The sequence below is a fragment of the Microcaecilia unicolor genome, chromosome 5, assembly GCF_901765095.1.
Source record: "Microcaecilia unicolor chromosome 5, aMicUni1.1, whole genome shotgun sequence".
In the NCBI taxonomy this organism is placed as follows: Eukaryota; Metazoa; Chordata; class Amphibia; order Gymnophiona; family Siphonopidae; genus Microcaecilia; species Microcaecilia unicolor.
In genome coordinates this window covers 76,234,468-76,252,233 of record NC_044035.1, presented here as the reverse complement: position 1 = coordinate 76,252,233, position 17,766 = coordinate 76,234,468, and the positions used below count along the sequence as shown (strand labels likewise).

General features: G+C 41.4%; 1 protein-coding gene across 1 annotated transcript in view; it reads right to left on the bottom strand.

The window, feature by feature from the left end:
* Positions 1–17,766, bottom strand: part of BLNK (B cell linker) — a 370,897-nt gene that overhangs the window by 83,788 nt on the left and 269,343 nt on the right. Inside the window, 7 exon segments of the mRNA XM_030202997.1 lie at positions 889–975; positions 1,655–1,748; positions 2,693–2,847; positions 5,808–5,955; positions 10,037–10,071; positions 11,286–11,335; positions 16,865–16,921. Of these exon segments, the coding sequence (XP_030058857.1) occupies positions 889–975; positions 1,655–1,748; positions 2,693–2,847; positions 5,808–5,955; positions 10,037–10,071; positions 11,286–11,335; positions 16,865–16,921 (626 nt within the window).

Here is a 17,766-nt window from a genome sequence, read left to right as displayed (position 1 = left end):
TGCCAGGAATTTCTGGCATTCCGACCCAGCAATTTTGTGTTAAACTTCCCTTGTCAATGTTTGCTATTACTTGAGGGCAAAAGTTATTTCTTTGTGAAACCTAAAATGCTCCTAGATCTTATCGTGCCAAAGGAACAATTGAGAGTTAGTGCTTAGTAATTATTACTGTTAGAGCCAGCTAGGTGCCAGTGGTGGAAGATGTGTTCTTATTTATTTGTATAACTGTGGATTATTCTAACAGGTTTTTTTTTTCTTTATCTTTATTTCCTATTGCTTCCATTTTTTCCTGTATTACTGAGGGCAATAATTTGTAAATTTTTCCTGATTTATTTTTTTCAATTTTCTTATGTGATATCACAGTGTTTATTTCTGTGATTGTAATTTGAAAATGCAAAAAGAAAAAAAATATTTAACTGTATATTCAGCCTCTAATTTAGGGCATGGGTGTCTCTAGCATTAGGGCATGCTAATTTTTAGCGCACCCTAATATTTAGCACACATTAAAAAGTTAGCACACCAACAGCGCGGCGTAGTAAACAGGGCCCTTAACCACTTAGCTGCAGCTGAATATCCATGCAAAGTTAATTGATTAACCAGGCCACTCAGCAGCTCTTTGAAAATCTACCTCAGGAGTCCTTTTACTAAGCTACGGTAAAAAGTGGCCTGCGGTACTGTGGGCACATGTTTTGGGCGTGCGCTGGGCTGTAATGTATAGGAATGTAATGGGCATCTCGGCGTTTACCACCAGCTGATTTGTACCGCGATCTAAAAACGCTACTGTGGTTTAATAAAAAAACCCCAAAGTGCTCATGTGGCTTTTTGTCTGGAAAAATTAGATTATATATGTACTGTATATAACTTATATATTCAGATATAAAATTTTCATACGTGGAGTGGAAGTAGTCACGGGAGCAGCAGGTGCTTTGGCTGGACATGGAGGCATTGGCTTGGTAGGTCTAGTCATAGGATGAACCACTGCAGATAAAGCATAGTTTGACATATTTATAAATGAAATGACAGAGAAATGATCAAAGAAAGAATTCCAATGCAACACAAAAGTTAACACAGATGACCCTCCCTCTTCAAAAGAACAATTTCATTCTCTTTTTCACCTTTTGTCTTTGAATCCCATTCTACAAATGGCATACCCAGGTGGCTTTGAAGGGTGGGGGGGGGGGGGGGGGGGGGGGGGGAGTCTTGCTAACCTAAAGTCTGGAGTGGCACTGCATCTCAGAGAACTGTTTGGCACAGGTTTTTTTTCAACAGGAGTCACCGGAGTACTGGTAGCATCTTCTTTCCCTTGACAAGGTCAAGGTTTACCAGTGCTGTGCAATACCTAGGCTTGATTGACCTGGATCACAGAACTGGCTCACACAGTCCTTCGTATCCTCATATAAATCATCCGGATGACCATTTCACAGAGCATAACCACTAGTACTATTGGTGCATGTCCCAAGCAGCTGTCAAGAATACATTTTAAAAATTCACAAGTAAATCATCTTATGTTTTTGCAAAATATCCAATGTAATTGACTTCCCACTGACTTGCTTGTTTAGCATGGCTTTTTGGGGCAGGGGCTTATACCTGGTAAAAAAGTTTTGCACAGTGACTTAGTGAGGAATTTAGACAAATGCCAAAATAAGGTAAAACTTACATTTTTTCAGTTGTGGTAAGCTCTCTTGTGTAGGCTCAATATAGTTATTGTCTTCATCTTCCTTCTCATCATCTACAGGCACAACATAATCGTCCTAAAAATGAATGGAATTTCATATAATTAATGATGGCAATTCTGTGTTACAAAATTGAGTAGATAAATACAGCTTAAAACATGGAGAGAGGAGGGGAGGACTGTTGAAATTTGTCTCATGTTGGAAAAAAAAAGAACCCCCCCCACCCCCTAGATTTATCTTCCCTGGCAGTATTTGATTTCATTTTAAATAGACCTCTATCCTTATATAATGACTGGCGTATTTACAAATTTCCTACACTAACAATGCAGGATACACTGAACCCTAGAAAATGAGGGAGTGCTGCTGGAAATCCACTAAGCTGTCAAACTGCAAAATTATTTTCACTTTGGGAAACATAAAATAGCTTTCTCAGCAGTCAAAATAATTCAAAGTGGTGATGTGCACAGGATGACAATTTTTGGTAAGGTTTCTGTTCATTTTATTTTTTCCTAGTTTTTGGTGTATTTTTTTTTTTTTGCAGTTCATTTCACACATTCTAGTGTTGCCATAATCCAGGTCAAAAGTACCTGGCAAGATCCCAAAACAGTACAATACATTTTAAGCTGCTTATCCCAGAAATCAGCAGTGGATTTTCCCAAGTCCATGTTAATAATGGCTTATGGACTTTTCTTTTAGGAAGCTAGCCAAACCTTTTTTAAACCCCGCTAAGCTAACTGCTTTCACCCAACGAATTCTAGAGTTTAATTACATCAGAATAGCAATACTGGGTAATACCCATGGTCCATCTAGCCCAGTATCCTGCTTCAATTTGTTAATGAACATTAATTTAATGTAGCATGCTCTAAATACGTTGCTACACTAATAAACTGATTACACACTAACAAATGCACATCCCTAATTGAAAGCATTTTATCTGATCTTTTGGCAACAAGTATCTATTAGCGTTGCTCATTTGTTTTTCTTTCTTAAATTTAGTTACGTGTAACATTAGTGAACATTACCTCATCATTATTGCACCTTGGAAGCATGGGTGAAACATGTGGTTTCTTAACAGCAGACTGGGACTGTGAAGATGCTGGATTTGGCTTGGCCGGAGGCCGACTTGGCACGCTTGGCAGTGGCTTGCTGAAAGGTGGTTGCCTGTTTGCTCGATTATCTTTAAAAGGGGAATCAAAAAAGTAAATATGATGATCTGTAGCACAGAACCTCTCACATTTATGCACTGGACATGAATTATCAAGCACTAGTTTGATTTCCATTTCAGTTTATAGACAATATTGAGGACACAAAGCTGCTCAGCTTAATTCTGTGGCTTTGCAGTTCATGTATTTTAGGTTTCTTCTGACTAATTCATGTAGAAATGGGGTCTAAAGCACATATATGGCAAGCATCAGGTGCTGGTTGCATATATGTTTTTGTCTGAACTTGCTGGCAAAGACAACATATATAAAAGTTAGACCTGCTATTTCGAAAGCTGCAATTTATGGACAATCTTTCCATGTTAAACTATGCTGGGATATTCAGCACTCAGTCTTAAAAGGGAATCTTCACTGAAAATAGTAGAGCATAATTTACTGATACATCTTTAAGCAGTCTCTGAACTGCTGAACATTGCCCTCAGTGGGTGTAACTCTATAGCTGGGCATCTCTCTTTAGGTGCCTTGGTGCTGCATAGGGAGATTCTATTTTATCATGGTGCTCAGTATCGGGGCACCTAAAATTTAAAATGCCCGCAATTATACCAGCCATTAGACCCAAATGTGGCAAGGGCATGCATAGTATTCTGTAAGTTGTGCTCTTTCTCTGTCCTTGTGTATGTCTTGCTTGCACTGTGCGACTTAGGGGGAATATTGACATTTACATACATATGTGCACACATGCACATATCAGTGTCAGTATTCTATACATTTATGTGAATAACACAAGCATAAATGTAAATGCCTCGTTATAACATTGCCTCCAATATGTGCAATATATCACAGGCTGAATGCATAACTTATTGCTTACCAAAATTCTAATTTGAGAAATTCAATTGGACTCAAACTGGATAATATTCGAAGCGAGTTAACTGGCCGGGAACGGCCGCTGACCAGTTAACTCACTTATTAGTGACTATCCGGTCATTTTCAGTAGCACTTTGCTGAAAATGACAGGTTAGTGCCGAACTACAAGCTATGTCGGGGGGTGGGGTGGGGGGGAGAGTCTGGTTAGCTCCTGATATTCAGAGCTAACCAGCCAGTGTTAGCACATAAATAGGACCGCATAAATAGTTAAGCTATATTTATTTGCTAACAGATGGCCAGTTAGTTTTGAATATTGTGTTAACCAGGCATGAGCTAACTGGCTTTAAAAACATCAGATATTCAAAGCTGTCAACCTGATATGACCTGGCATTGAATATTTATTTATTTTTGGATTGATTGTGATTTATTTATTAAGAGATTCACCCAAGGCAGTGTACAGCAGATACGTTTAACATGAAACTTATAGTAAAATAATCAAGAACAAACAAATACAATAAGGGGTCCTTTTACAGAGCGGCAGTAAGCCCAACGCGTGCTTACTGCTTGCTCTTCTGGGACTACCGCTGGTCCAATGAGGCTGCTAGCGGTAGTCCTGCCCCAAGCGCACACCATTTCCAGGGGAAAAAGAAAACCCCTGGACATGGCTTATGCGGTGATAACATGGTGGTAATCGGGCATTGCCACACGCTGCTCGCTTACTTCAGGCTTATCGCCACCTCAGTGGGTAGCGCTATAGAAATGCTAAGTAGTAGTAGTAGTGGTAAGGGCTTCCTGCTGCATGGCCATGCGGTAAGAGTTCTCTCACCGCATGGCCATGTGTGCTGGGGGCTGCAGTAAAAATGGCCCTGGCGCATGGGAAAAACAGCCCCGAGCGCAGGGCCCTTTTTTCCGCAACTTGGTAAAAGGACTCCTAAGTGAGAAATTTGAAAACAGTAAATTGAAACCTAATAATAGAACTCCCATGAAACGGTATAAAAAATATAAACGTTTAATAGAGATCTCCACGTAGGCTCTCCCTTGAAGTCAGAGATTCCCTTCTACTTCGTCCACCAAACTTCAAAAATATAGTATACAAATCTGTTCTATCTGCTGATTTCTCACATATTGGAACCAAATGTTGGAGCTCTATTCCCAGTTCCGTTAGATCTCATCCTGACCACCTACAATTCCGAAAACTATTGAAATTCCATTTTTTAAAAACTCATTTCAAAATTCATCCCACTAGTCCAGACTACAATTAAATAGCTGACAATTCCAGTTTTCTGTTCCTTCTATGCCCTTTTATGCACAAAATTAACAGGTCTTTTACATATCCTTTAATATTTTCAATGCTCTCTGCAATAAAATGTTATTTCATTAGTGCTTTTAATTTATTACACTGTATCAGTAGCGTACCGAGGGCGGGGCGGTCCGCCTCGGGTGCACGCTGCTGGAGGGGTGCAGAGAGTAGCCGCGCGGCTGTCGGCTACACTGGTTCCCTGCTCCCTCTGCCCCGGAACAAGTTACCTCCTGTTCCAGGGCAGAGGGAGCAGGGAACCACCAGAACCGACAGCCGCGTGGCTGCTCCCAGCAGGTAAGAATGCAACCGGGGGGGGGGGGGGGGGGGGAGGTGTACAGCAGCAATCCGCCCTGGGTGGCAACCGACCAAAGATCACCACTGCATCACCACTATATCTTTAATTCAATTTGTAAGCCACATTGAACTCGAAACATGAAATATCTGGGTTCAATGCCAGTGGCGGACACTAAAAGCGCTGCCCGCCGCCGGCTGAATATCAAGGGGAAAATGCTGTCAAGTATTTAACTGAAATAATACCCTCACTAAAAATAAAAGTGTGGTAACTTATACATTAGAAATGACAAAACATTTGTCAATTTTGCTGAAATACTGCACAGTGTTACCACTAGCCATATAGAATAGGGTGGTGGTGGTGTGTATGTGTGTGTAGCTAAAATAATTATTTGAGCAGGCAGGAATTCTTGGCACCTACATGATGCCAAGAATTCCTGCCTGCTCTAATAATTATTTTAGCTATATTAGAAATTGTGATGTGTGGCGAAACAATACAGACTTTAAATCTCTGCACTGTACCTGCATATTCTCCCTTAGGAAATGTGAATCCTGGAGCTATTTTATTTGCTGTTTCCATTGGAGGGGGTTCATAATTATCTTCTTCACCAGGGACCACATATTGTTCTGAATCAGAGTGCTGCTCGTCTGGGTTTTCATAGTCACTGTCCTGGAAATACATAACTAGCACTTTTATTTTTTTGCAGCCCATTACATAGTAACCTAATAGATGACGGCAGATAGAGACCTGTACAGTCCATCCAGTCTGCCCATCAAGATAAACCAAAGATTTTGCAAAGGGTTAAAGGAGTAATTCTGTAATATTACCCATTGTCCATGTACTTAACACCTGTTACGTCTGTGCTCACCTTGCCCTCTGGTGGCCAGAACCGGTGGCTGCTGTGGACCGTCACCCGTTCCACATTTCAGCCAAGTCTGGTCCGGATCTTCCGGGCTGCCAGACTTGCTTGCTTGGATTGAATCTACACAGCACCCGTAGTTTCCTGGTGATGGTTGCAGCTGAGCTCCAGGTGCTGCTGGGCTTATTAGCCATTCTGAAACCTTGCTGCTTTGCCTTGCGTCTAAGGCCCTGGTATGTTGGTGCTTGTTGCAGTTCAGCCTAGTTTGATTCTTGTTCTAGTTCCTTGCCTGATTCTGTTTAGTTTATGTGTAGCTTAGCTTGTACTGTTCTAGTCTTGACTCTTGTTTGTATTTACTGTGTTTGGTTCTGGGTTCTCTGTGTTTCTTGTTTAGTGGTTGCCTGGCAGCTTTCAGTCTGTCTTTTGTTTTTCAGTGTTTGATTCCCTGCTGCAGTGGTTGTTTACAGCTTTCAGTCTGGTCTTTTGGTTTCTCATTCCCTGCCTGGCTGTCTCTGTATATTCCTCTCCCCTCTGACCCTCAGTCCTGGTTCCGCCTAGTGGGGTATCCAGTCCTGCCTTGCCCAGTAAGCCCTGCCGGCCACCTGCAGCCAGAAGCTCAACTTTTGGTGAAAAGCGGCCAAGTGCAGGTGAAGTTTAAGGGTGCCTGCTCTGCTTTAGTCCTGCCTGTGTGCCTCTGCTGCAACTCGAGTCCGGAGTTCCAGTCCTGTTCTGCCTAGTCTCCGGTGTGGGGTGGTTTTGCCTGCCACTGCCGCTCCTCGGCAGTGGCCCAAGGGCTCACAAACCAGTTTCCAGATTTGAAAACGTGACAACACCAGGTTTCAAATTACTTTGCAGTTGAACATTATCCTACCAGTGGCGTTCCTAAGGGGGGGGGAGGGCGGTAGGTGCGGTCTGCCCTGGGTGCACGCCGCTGGGGGGGGGGGGGTGCCACGCGCCTGTCAGTTCCGCTCGTTCCGTGCTCCCTCTGCCCCGGAACAGGTTACTTCCTGTTCCGGGGCAGAGGGAGCACGGAACGAGTGAAGCCGACAGGTGCGCGGCACCCCCCCAGCAGGTAAAAATGCACCCGGGGGGGGGGGGCGCATCTGCGATCCGCCCCAGCTGTCAGCCACCCTAGGAACGCCACTGTATCCTACCAAGATTATCTGCACACAGTTACATCTGCTGGTTTCTACAAATATTTTTTTCAGGAAAATTTACGTGCATACTGGCAAACATTCAAAATCTATGCACATAAGTGCAACCCCCTTCCCAGCCCTGCCTTTGGAAAAGGTCTCTGCTAGGGTAAACGTATGGCAGAGCAACATTATGCATGCATTTTTACCTGTATATTAAAGGATATAATTTTCTAAAAAGGCCATTTCCACAGGTAAAGCATCATGTTATTAGTAGAGCAAAATTAATTCCTAGGGGGCCCTGTTACTAAGGCGTGTAGGTGCCTACGCGTGTATAATGCACATCAAATTAGAACTACCGCATGGCTACCGCGTGCCCTGGGTGGTAATTCTAATTTTGATGCATGTCCAAAACGCCTGGCAGAAAATAATTTCTATTTTCTATCGCGTGATACTAAGCAGGCAGTAATCTGCGGTGAACCTGCACTGACGATTATCACCCGATTACATAACGTGTGAGACTTTACCGCTAAGTCAATGGGTGGCGGTAAGGACTCAGGCCCAAAATGAACATGCGCCAATTTAAATTTTGCCGCATGTCCATTTACGGCCAAAAAAAAGCGCACTGAAAAATGGACCTGCGCACGTCCTGTACCCGCGCCTACACAAGCGCAGGCCATTTTTCGGCACGCCTTAGTAAAAGGGCCCTCAGGTGTTTTGGAATGAAGTGGGTCCATCTGTACAGTTAGAATTTTTTAATCTTCATTAATCTTCAAAAGTCTTGAACTCATTGGCTAGAAAGCATTTTCAGCTTTAGATAAGGCAGCCCCTTGCTGTGAAAGACAATTACCTGGAGATGTCAAGAACCCTTGGTACTCTGCAACCTTAAATCTTGAAGACTAGAGCAAGCTTGGAGAAGGTCTGGTGATTTAGTTCTTAAAAAACCCAGACAAGCATAACACGAGAGTAAGGGCCAGGCATGTTATGGCTTTCTCAGACAAAAATAGGGAAAACATCTAGCTCTTAAAATTTTGGTTGCACGTGCCTGGCTTTTCTTTTCGGTGAGAATGTAGTCAAATAAGAGCAGCAGAAAAAACTATCTGCATTGCAAAACTTTATTTTTCTATTTTGAGGCAAGTTAACAACACATAACATATACACCGAGACATATTTATATCATATGGTCCAGCATTTTGAAAGGACATTCAAAATAGAACTGAGACATCCAGCTTGGGACGTCTCAAGTGCCTCTACTATTCTAGAAGAGGTTCTGCCAATGTAGAGCCTCTTCTAAAATAGATGGTAAAATGGGCATTTATGCACTGGTTATGTGTAAAATGAACATCCATTTTAGAAAACTAGACGTCTAAAATACCAACTGGTCAAAACATAAACAAACATTTATGTTGTACCATGGCGACATAAAACACATGTTTCTAAAATGACTAAGGTAAATATGTTTATTTTCCATGCAGCTGTCACAGAGCCTGGTATCCCTTGTCAGTTTTGCTTTCGAGATGGCGAATGGGAGGGGGGGGGGGGGGGGGAACAACATGCACTGAAGGATTAAGGGGGCAACCTCCCCTAAACCCTATAGTGGAACCCAGCTTAAAAGGAGCAGTTTTCTGAAACCTAGACATCCCAGACATCAGGTGTAAATCGACGTAGATCTGTTAGGATATAGGTAGATATTCATCCCCCTTCTAAAATGGGGAATAAACATTTATTCTTTTACCCACCGAAAACATGCCCAGACCACGCCTCCTTTCCATTTGCACTTTCTTCAGTTTTATACATGTATATTCTGGCTTTGTAAAATCGTAACTTAGCTGTTTATGCAAGCTGAATATTTAATTGGACTCTAACTACACCTTATTATTTTCTTATTTACTACTGATTATTTGTTGTTAATTATATCCTACCTCAATACCCATCGCTGTTCAACTGTTATTTCTATCCTGCTCAATTTGCAAAAATTGTATTCTTTGCATTGTAACTTGCTACAATATTATTGTAAGCCACTTTGAGCCTGCAATCAATGGGAAAAGGTGGGATACAAATGTAATAAATAAATGCCAGTCTAGGCACCTTTAAAACACGAATGGCACTTCTAAAATAAGCACCGTTGTGTGCTCCAAAGGAAAACCTGAATATTGGCTGTGGAGATGTTCCAAATGTCATTAGGATACAAAGAAGAATCTGGTTTGATGTGCCTACCTGTTCAAGCACCTATAGTTTTCTACAGTGAAATATACTGCTATTATGGGGGGTCTTTTACTAAGCAGCAGTAAGCCCAATGCGTGATTACCACTCGCTAAACCGGAAGTACCGCTGGGCTACATCAGCAGCCCGGCAGTAGTTCCCACCCCCAGCATGTACCATTTCCAGCACTATAAAAATATTGTTATTTTTGTAGTGCTGGTATTTACCTGGCAGTAATCAGGCAGTGTCGCACGCTACCCGGTTACCGCTGGGTTAGTGCAGGAGCCCTTACCACCACCACCTCAATGGATGGTGGTAAGTGCTCCCCCTGAAGTGGCCACACGGCAAGTGCTTCACTTGCTGCAAAGCCATTTTTTTTCTAATACAGCCTTTTACCCGCTACGATAAAAGGGGACCTCAGCGCGCATCAAAAATACATGTTTGCCACAGCTTAGTAAAAGGACCCCCCCCCCCCTAATGCAATAGGCTCAATCCATTCACTCTCTTTGGTGGCTGCATTAAAACCTGCTGGGCAAGCGCAAGACAGCATACTTACAAAATCATCTGACCAGTGGTCTTCATCATCCTCATCTGTGTGTGGGAAAGAAAATGTTACTCACAAAAACCTCATAAGATCAGTAACCACGCAAAACTATAATAGAAAATCATTGGGAAGAATTTGTGCTGTCAGTGTTTTCATGCGTCTTTGTTCTGTTACATTTAAACACACCAGGAAAAAGAAAGTTGGTGTCCCTGGAATGAAACATGGTAGATCTTCTAACCTCTAAAGCAATAAAGTTAGGAAACATGGAGCTATGCTGAATTGGTGGCTGGACATTGAAGGGAAGTATGGCTTTTTTCTAATGTGAATTAATAATAATAAAAAAAAGAGATGATAGTGAAGAGTGATAATGACTTTTAAAATTAGTGAATCTATTTATGAACATGGTGTGGCACTGATCCACTGTTAGCTGCCATGTTATCTGAGGTTGTTAAGTTTTGAGGGACTGAGAGTGGTTTTCCTAGTTGAATTAGGAAGTATTTTTTGGGTTGGTTTTCTATCAAAGGGCTCTGTTTACTAAGCCACTTGTTAAGTGCTGTTATCAGCGCTCATTAGCTTGTTAAGCCAATTAAGTTACATGTGGTGTTATAGAATCCACGCCAGTTCCAGCACCTAAATCTAAGCGCACTATATAGAATCTAGGGGTTAACACCAGGACCCGTGACTACATATAGGCGTCACCATTTACACCAATGAAAACCTGGTGTAAATCCCCACGCCTAACTTAGGCACAGATCCCACTAATTCTATGACTACGTGCATACATTTTAGGGACACCCCTGACCCACCCATGCCCCTCCCATGGCCACACCCCCTTTCAGATCCACTCACTAGAATTTATGCGCACCTCTTTATAGAATATGCACGAAAAGATGCATGTGTAAATTCTAATGCTTGCCAATCAGTGCTGATAATTGCTTGTTATTGCCCAATTATTGATGCCAATTGGCTCGTTAATTAAGTTATGCATGCAAATTGGATGTGCGTCAATTTGTGTGCTCAACTCTAAGCGCCATGTATATAATCTGGGGGTAATTTACTGAGAATTTGTCATGCAAAACAAATTATGAACAGGCTTTACAGTACTTATCACTTTGTAAGATGGCTTCCTTCAGTTTCAGGATTTGTATTGCACACGCAAGCATGTGCTATGACAAGGGAAGACTTGTGGTTACTAACAGTCACATGGAAGAATTCATACAATCACACCTGAGAATTGTTTAATGTTATGAACATAACTTACCGTCAATGTAATCCCTGTGTGGTACACTAGGCGGTGTCTTATTTGTTATCCTGTAAATGGTAATTATCAACATTATTATCCAGTCACTAATAAATAAGGAGAACAAATACATAAGTGAAGGACCAAAGTAATCTGAGGCGGAAGAAAGAGAGACACACAACAGAATAAGTAAGTGCCAGTGTTTTAAAGCCATTGCTGCAGGGAAGAGAAAGCACATTTAATATCTTTCTGAAACACATGCTAAGAAATTAAAACTTGGATGGGAGTTCTGTAGAAGCAGTTTCACCCTGAAATGCTTTAAAATGCTGAAGACTTGTAAGCTGTACAGAAATGATCATTCTGATGCACTCAAGAGCTTGTTATATTTAAGGAGGAAGGGATAAGAGACATTGCATGATAATGTTTATATACAGCGTTTGATACAGAAGCTCTGAAATACCTTAACAGTATATATTAAGATAAATCTACGTTGTTGTTTTTTCACCTAGCAGTTTCCTCCTGCTCCTTTGTATATTACAACTCGGTCTGAATCAAAGCTGGAATAGAGTACCGTGATCTTTTATTCTCAGCTACCCAAGGATTCTCCCTTTCCCCTATGTTTTTTTTTTTTTTACAGGTGAATGAGTGGAATGAGGAGCTGACTGGGTGTGTATGTAGGGGGAGATGGTGATGTGTGTTAAGAACATAAGAATAGCCATACTGGGTCAGTCCAATGGTCCATCTAGCTCAGTATCCTGCTTCCAACAGTGGCCTATCCAGGCCACAAGTACCTGGCAGAAACCCAATTAGTAGCAACATTCCATGCTACCAATCCTGGGGCAAGAAGTGGCTTCTCCCATGTCCATCTCAGAACAAAGGCATTATGGTCCACCTCCCTATACACTCAAATCCTCGTTATCCCATTCTCTTGCACTCTCCTTCACACCAAGGATGGATGGACAGATAAATAGACAAGACAGATACATGGGCCCTTCCCAATAGGTGCCATTGCTTGGGTAAAGCAAGCCTTAGCTACAAAGTAGTAAAGAGAAAGCCTGAGATAAAATATGTTGTAAGACATTTCAATAGCAAGAAAGTTGGGCAAGCTAGATTGATGTTAATGAAGGGCAGTATGGTCATATTTTAGCTTGGATATTAACAGACCCTACAACAAAACCCCTCAAAAACCACAACCTTACAGGTTTCAAAAAAAATACTCTAATTCACCATAGGTGAAGCAATTAATTTAGTTATCAATAGCTGTCAATAGATGTCCATGTTTCAAAAAAATTTGCTTTTACAAAAAAATGACTACATAAATGTGCGTTAAAACATTCATGTTATCACCACATCATCATAAAATTATAAAACTAGTACTTAACTGAAGATTGCCAATTGCCATTGCCGACATGATTGTGTGTTGAGCCACCACTCAGCATCAGGGCGATCTTCACCAGAGATGCTTCAAAACCTTTTCTATGGTCCAAACTTTTGATATATAGCACTATATGGAAGAGCTGTTTTGTGCCTCTGCTCTAACATACCAATATGGCATCAGGATATATATATTCAAAGTTTCTGAAGTATTTCTTACACTCAAGTTACATCTTATAATCTCATTTCCCTGGAACACATTTTCTACATGTATAGAAACCCTTTCTATATATATATATATATATATATATTTTCATGGGACTATGGAGCCATACGAATTTATTGATAAAACACTACTATACAATAAAGGTATAATACATAGTTACATTAATAAGAATGTACTGATAAAAATATTTTGGTTTTAAATTTCATTTTTTTCTGTTTTCCCTTTAAATTTTGCTTCATTCAAATTTGTTGCATTACCTTTCATACAAAGGGTCAAATTTAAGTATGTATGACTTTATGAATGTAAAATGAATTTATGCGCATAAAATAATTATAGAATGAAATAAATATTACAAAGGAAAATAGGAAAACAAAATTAAGCATATGCCTAGAAATTAGCAAACAGGTCTCATTTACAGTAACTACTCATTTTGGGCTCCTGTGACCACGCAGTGGTAAAAGGAGCCCCGTGACTGCATTGGTGCACAGGCTTGCTGTGCTCCGAGGCCTCTTTTTCTGCTGCTGCTGAATGGCCATTTCCCGGGGTTGCCCCTACTGCTTCCTATTTAGCCCAGCGGTAATCGAGCTGCATGTGACACTGCCTGGTTACTGCCAGGCACGCCCCAGCACTAGAAAATATAAAAATATTTTCTAGCACTGGGAATGGCGTGAGGTGGGAGTCGAGCAGTAAAGCTTGCCACACTTTCGTAAAAGGGCCACTTTATTAGATAGGATGAATGAACTTTTAAAGGTTGTATTAATATCAGGTTGAGTTCCATCTGGATTTCAACCTTAAATTCTCTCTTGCCCACAATTTGATGAACTTGCCAGTTTTTTGATAGGTTTGTTGAGTTACTTGCAAACCTTATTTGAATGAGATTTGTAGAGCCATATATGCAGGCTGCTGTTCACACATTTAGGGCTTAATTCAAGAAAGGGTACTAAAAAGTTAGGCACCAAAAACACTAGGTGCTAAGCTACTATTCTGTGATGGCGCAATTGTGCACCATATCTGCTATAGAATACTAGCATAAGTCAATAGTAACACACCCAACATGAGGCGTGACCACTTATGCCACATCTATGGCTGGTGTAACTGGTGGTGCCAAAGGGGCACTGAAAAAAATGGCTTGCGCTGGTGTAGGCACGTGTTTTGAATGCTTGCAGGTCCATTTTTCAGCACACCTGCATAAAATGCTTTTTTGGTGGCTGAAAATGGATGTGTGGCAAAAGTAAAACCAGCATGTGTCAATTTTCGGCGTGAGACCTTATCGAGCCCCTTACCAAGCCCCTCCATTGACTTAGCAGTAAGGTCTCATGTGTTAACCGGGCGATAATCATCACCGTGCATACACTGCCGATTACTGCTGGGAAAGCGCCACGCGGTAGAAAATTTCTACTGCATGTTTTGGACATGTGTCAAAAATGGAATTACCGCCAGAGGCATGCGGTAGCCGGGCAGTAGTTCCAATTTGACACTCGTTTGTACGCGCATAGATACCTACGCAACTTAGTAAAAGGGCCCCTAAATGTGGTATTTGCATGCATAAAAGTATTCCACAAAGCATGTACAAGGTTAGTCAGAACGCCCTTGACAGGCCCTTTTTCCTCTCACATTAATTCCCCCTTTGCAGTTGCGTACAAGAGAAGTTAGGTGCTCAATTTACAGAATAGGGGTGTAAGTTGCTACAATTTGGGTTTCTGCCAGGTACTTGTGACCTGGATTGGCCACTGTTGGAAGCAGGATACTGGGCTAAATGGACCACTGGTCTGACCCAGTATGACTATTCTTAAGTCAGTTACTGTGCAAATGCTAAGTGCCAATTAGTGCTTGTTAACCCCAGTTATTTGTACTTTTCTCACATTAAGTGCCAGTTAGCTAATTATGTTAGACACACAAATGACCTTATTCTCTAACTGGGTGTGCAATTGTGCAGCTAACTTTAGGTGCCATTTATAGAATTAGGGGAATAACTCCTATCCTTTTTTCATATCTTGGATACCATATTATGACTGTGGGCAGCAAGTGTCACTCTTTCTGTATAGTAACTTCTGGGTGCAGATATTATGATTATCATTAAACAAGAATAAAGCAAGGTTCACAATTTCCTTAGCAGTTATCAGTATAAATGGGACCAATTTCTCATTATTCAATAAGACATATATGGTAAAACAAAAAGGCCCATATGCAAACACTAAGGTGGCAATTCTATAAATTGGTGCCATAAGGTAGGTACCATAAAGCTGTGCTTAGCACCATTCTATAATAGTGCCTATGCGGTTATAGAATACAGGGGTAAGGTGGCATTGGTGCAGTAAAATTTAGCTGCAGCCATTTATATCACGTGGAGGGGCATTTTCAAAAGGGACGTCCACGTTTCGATTTGGACGTCCTTGCAAAACGTCCTGATCCAGGGATGGAGAAACCCGTATTTTTGAAACAAGATGGACATCCATCTTTCATTTCTATAAAAACGGTCAGGGATGTCCAAATCCTGAAATTTGGTCGTCCTTAGAGATGGTCATCCCTAGACATGGACGTTTCTGATTTTCAGCGATTTTCGAAAACCAAGGATGTCCATCTCAGAAACGACCAAATGCAAGTCATTTGGTCATAGGAGGAGCCAGCATTTCTAGTGTCCTGGTCCCCCTGACATGCCAGGACAACAACCGGGCACCCTAGGGGGCACTGCAGTGGACTTCATAAAATGCTCCTAGGAACATAGCTCCCTTACCTTGTGTGCTGAGCCCCTCAACCCCCCCCCCAAAACCCATTACTCACAACTGTACACCACTACCATAGCCCTTATGGGTGAAGGGGGGCACCTAGATGTGGGTACAGTGGGATTCGGGTGGGTTTTGGATAGGTTGCTGTTTCCTCCACAAACGTAACAGGTAGGGGGGGTATGGGCCTGGGTCCACCTGCCTGAAGTGCATTGCACCCACTAAAACTACTTCAGGGACCTGCATACTGCTGTCATGGACCCGAGTATGACATCTGAGGCTGGCATAGATGCTAGCAATCAATATTTTGAAAGATATTTTTGAGGGTGGGAGGGGGTTAGTGACCACTGGGGGAGTAAGGGGAGGTGATCCCCAATTCTCTTCAGTGGTCATCTGGTCATTTCGAGCACCTTTTTGTGAAGGGTGTGTCATAAGCCTTTACTTGCAATTGAGTCTTTATAAAATTAGTAGATTACTCAGGGGTCCTTTTACTAAACTGTGGCGAGTGCTAGCATGTGTACACCATAGTTTGAGATGAATACAAGGATCTACAGTAATTTCATGATCTGCACACACAAACTGTGTGCTAGAAAATATTTGTTATTTTATCACAGACTGGGCATGTCTGGGGGCAGAGAGTGGGCGTTTCTGGGCTATTCAGTTAGCGCAGATACATTACTGCATGCTGATTGGCACAGGATTAGCGTGTGAGCCTATACTGCCTACAAAATAGATGTCGGTAAGTGCTAAGGGACTTATTATTTTTTTTAATGGTCGCGCTCTAATGGCAATATTAGCATGCAGCCATTAATGCAAAAAAGGGAAAATCGGCTATTTTACTGAAGGGACAATTCTGCGTAAGGGCACACTAAGGTCACTTTATACCACAGTTTAGTAAAAGGACCCCTTGGTTATACTGAGAAGAAACCTATATAAAACTTAAGGTACCGTATACTTTACTTACCATACATAAAATTTACATTCAGTAATGTAATAATAGACATGCTATTTTGTTCTGGCTAGTTTACAGGATGGGGATATGTTAATGTTCCATGACTACTGCATTTGTATTAAAGCATTAGGGCGTAGTGTATTGGCAACTGTTCGATGTAAACACCCAGGTGTTCTGTCCAACACACTGCATGCATGTTATACACGTTAGTACAAGCTTGAAAGCAGAAACTGTAAGTATGTTATAACAAGAATTTAAACATAAGTAGCAAAAGTTTGATCTGGGGCAATTTAAACATGCAACACATGATTCATGATTTTCATACCGATCCCAAGTATTTTTCCCAGTTTTGCAAATTAAGGCCACATGTTCATTTTGGAACCTAGATGTCAATAGAAGAAAAAGAGCACAGAAGTTTAGGAGAGAAAATAATTCAATGTACAGCCACCCAAATATAATTCTTCCTTTAAAATATATGATATAGTACGACTCCGATTATCTGGACTATCCTCTGCGGGGGGGGGGGGGGGGGGAGGGGATAATCATAAATCTGGATGATTGCACATTCCTACTTTTTTTTTTTTTTTAAAACAGCATACAATAAGAGCATCCTATGTTGAACATTATTTTTATTTTCAAGAATACGTGTGAAAAAATTGCAATACTGTATTTCTATTTAAAAAGGGAAATACACTGTAAAAGTATTTAAAAGTACAGTGCAGTATTCTGGTTTATATACTACTGTATTTCTATGTAAAAAGTACACTAATATAGTATTTAAAAAGTAAAGTACAGTTGTACATACACTACTGTATTTTATTTATTTTTGCTACATTTGTACCCTGCGCTTTCCCACTCATGGCAGGCTCAATGCGGCTTACATGGGGCAATGGAGGGTTAAGTGACTTGCCCAGAGTCACAAGGAGCTGCCTGTGCTGGGAATCGAACTCAGTTCCCCAGGACCAAAGTCCACCACCCTAACCACTAGGCCACTCCTCCACTCTAAAAAGGAAGTAATTCCTAATTGCTTCAAGGCCGATTTTCATTTCTCTGCTGCAAGGTCACGTAGTCTTTTCAGATAAAGGAGCTGGATCGCATCGCATTCTTCCTGCTTTTTCAGCCAAGCCATTGCTATATTTAAACAGTCAAAGGCTTCTACATGTGTCTCTGTCTCATATCAGCATTAACCTGGTGATAATCAGTTTCTGATTCTTTGTGTTCCTTGTC